The following is a 1505-nucleotide window of genomic DNA, read 5'->3' as shown; positions in this document are numbered from 1 at the left end:
TGAGATGGAAATTAAATACGGTCAACATTATAAATGAGGTAATAGTTTTTAATGGGATTTTTGGAAAGAATTTTATGGTATTATTCTTACTAACATTTATAAATTTATAATTTCTCATTTCTTTCTAAACTAGTTAAATTTATGGGGGAGAAAAATGCCCGGATAGTCCCTGTGGTTTCGCCTTTTTTCACCTATAGTCCCCAACTTTCTAAAACTACCTGAATAGTCCTCAAGTTTTCATTTTTTGTTCACGGATAGTCCCTGGGTCTAACTTCAGTTATTTTTCTTTGTTAAAATGATGTGTAATGACAAAAATACCATTTCCTTAAAAGGCCAAACCATAGGGACTATCCGGGCATCTTCTTCATTTTTATTTATAAAACCCCTCCACCACACTTCATCTTCAACCTCCACCCACCATCACCCTCCTCCACCCTCCACCATCACCGCCACAGTCACGCCGCCTTACTCCCCTGCTTCTCCGGTCGGTACAATCGGGTGACAGGTAAACGAGAGTAATCGTTAACTAATTGTGATTTACTTGTGATTTACAGAATTGATGGCGAAACTCGGTGAATTGTGCGGGAAGAGAGTGAGTTTGAGGTGTCAGTTGCCTACAGAAGATCTAGATGCTCTTGTTACCATAACATGTGATGAGGATTTGACGAATCTCATTCAGGAATATGATCGAACAGCTTCGCTGCAATCGATTAAAATCCGAGCATTTCTATCAAATCCGAAGAAATGCTCACCGGCTCATTCAACCGCTTCTGGGTCTGGTACTTGTGGATCTAGTTCCTCCACTGGTACACCCGAAGCATCACCGAAATCACCACCTCTGTCAGTCAGTAATCGGTGTGTGTATACGTCGTCAAAATCGCCTTTAAATCTTCCGTTGTGCTACAACAAATCAGCTGGAAAGGTTCCGTGCTACGCTTATCGAAATTCCAATAGGTTTTGCCTTGTTCCTAATGGGAGCAATTGGCAATAACAGTTGGAAAAACAACTCAACTTTGGTGCTGTGAATACATAAAGAAAAAACCAATTACACATTTAATAGAGGCGTAATTCAAACGGTAATATATGGAGAAAAAATGCAAAAGAAATTAATATTTGCGTGATGTATGAGTGGACTGTATATAATTTAAATATTCGGATTCGTGTTTAGTTTCTATGATACTTTTGAGTGGTGGCAATGATTCAATGAATGAAATGCTTCAACAAATTTGAACTTATTTCAGTTATTTTCTTCTTTAATTCCCGTTGCTTGTCGTCTGAGATTGGAGATGCTTATCGTTGAGATTACTGTGGTTTCGTCTTCCGATTGTACCGACCGGAGAAGCAGGGGAGTAAGGCAGCGTGACTGTGGCGGTGATGGTGGAGGGTGGAGGAGGGTGATGGTGGGTGGAGGATGAAGATGAAGTGTGGTGGTGGGGTTTTATAAATAAAAATGAAGAAGATATCCGGATAATCCCTGTGGTTTGGCCTTTTAAGGAAAGGGTATT

The 1505-nt window shown here is 40.0% G+C and overlaps 1 protein-coding gene across 1 annotated transcript; it reads left to right on the top strand.

Annotated features, from left to right (window-relative positions):
* The first annotated feature begins 559 nt into the window (after positions 1–559).
* LOC110902264 lies at positions 560–991 on the top strand. Its single transcript, XM_022148967.2, has one exon. The coding sequence runs from the start codon at positions 560–562 to the stop codon at positions 989–991; it is 432 nt and encodes a 143-aa protein (XP_022004659.2).
* Positions 992–1505: the final 514 nt, after the last annotated feature.

This window comes from Helianthus annuus, chromosome 13 (genome assembly GCF_002127325.2).
Source record: "Helianthus annuus cultivar XRQ/B chromosome 13, HanXRQr2.0-SUNRISE, whole genome shotgun sequence".
NCBI lineage: Eukaryota > Viridiplantae > Streptophyta > Magnoliopsida > Asterales > Asteraceae > Helianthus > Helianthus annuus.
The sequence above is the reverse complement of the archived record's forward strand: the minus strand, read 5'-3'. Positions and strand labels throughout refer to the sequence as shown.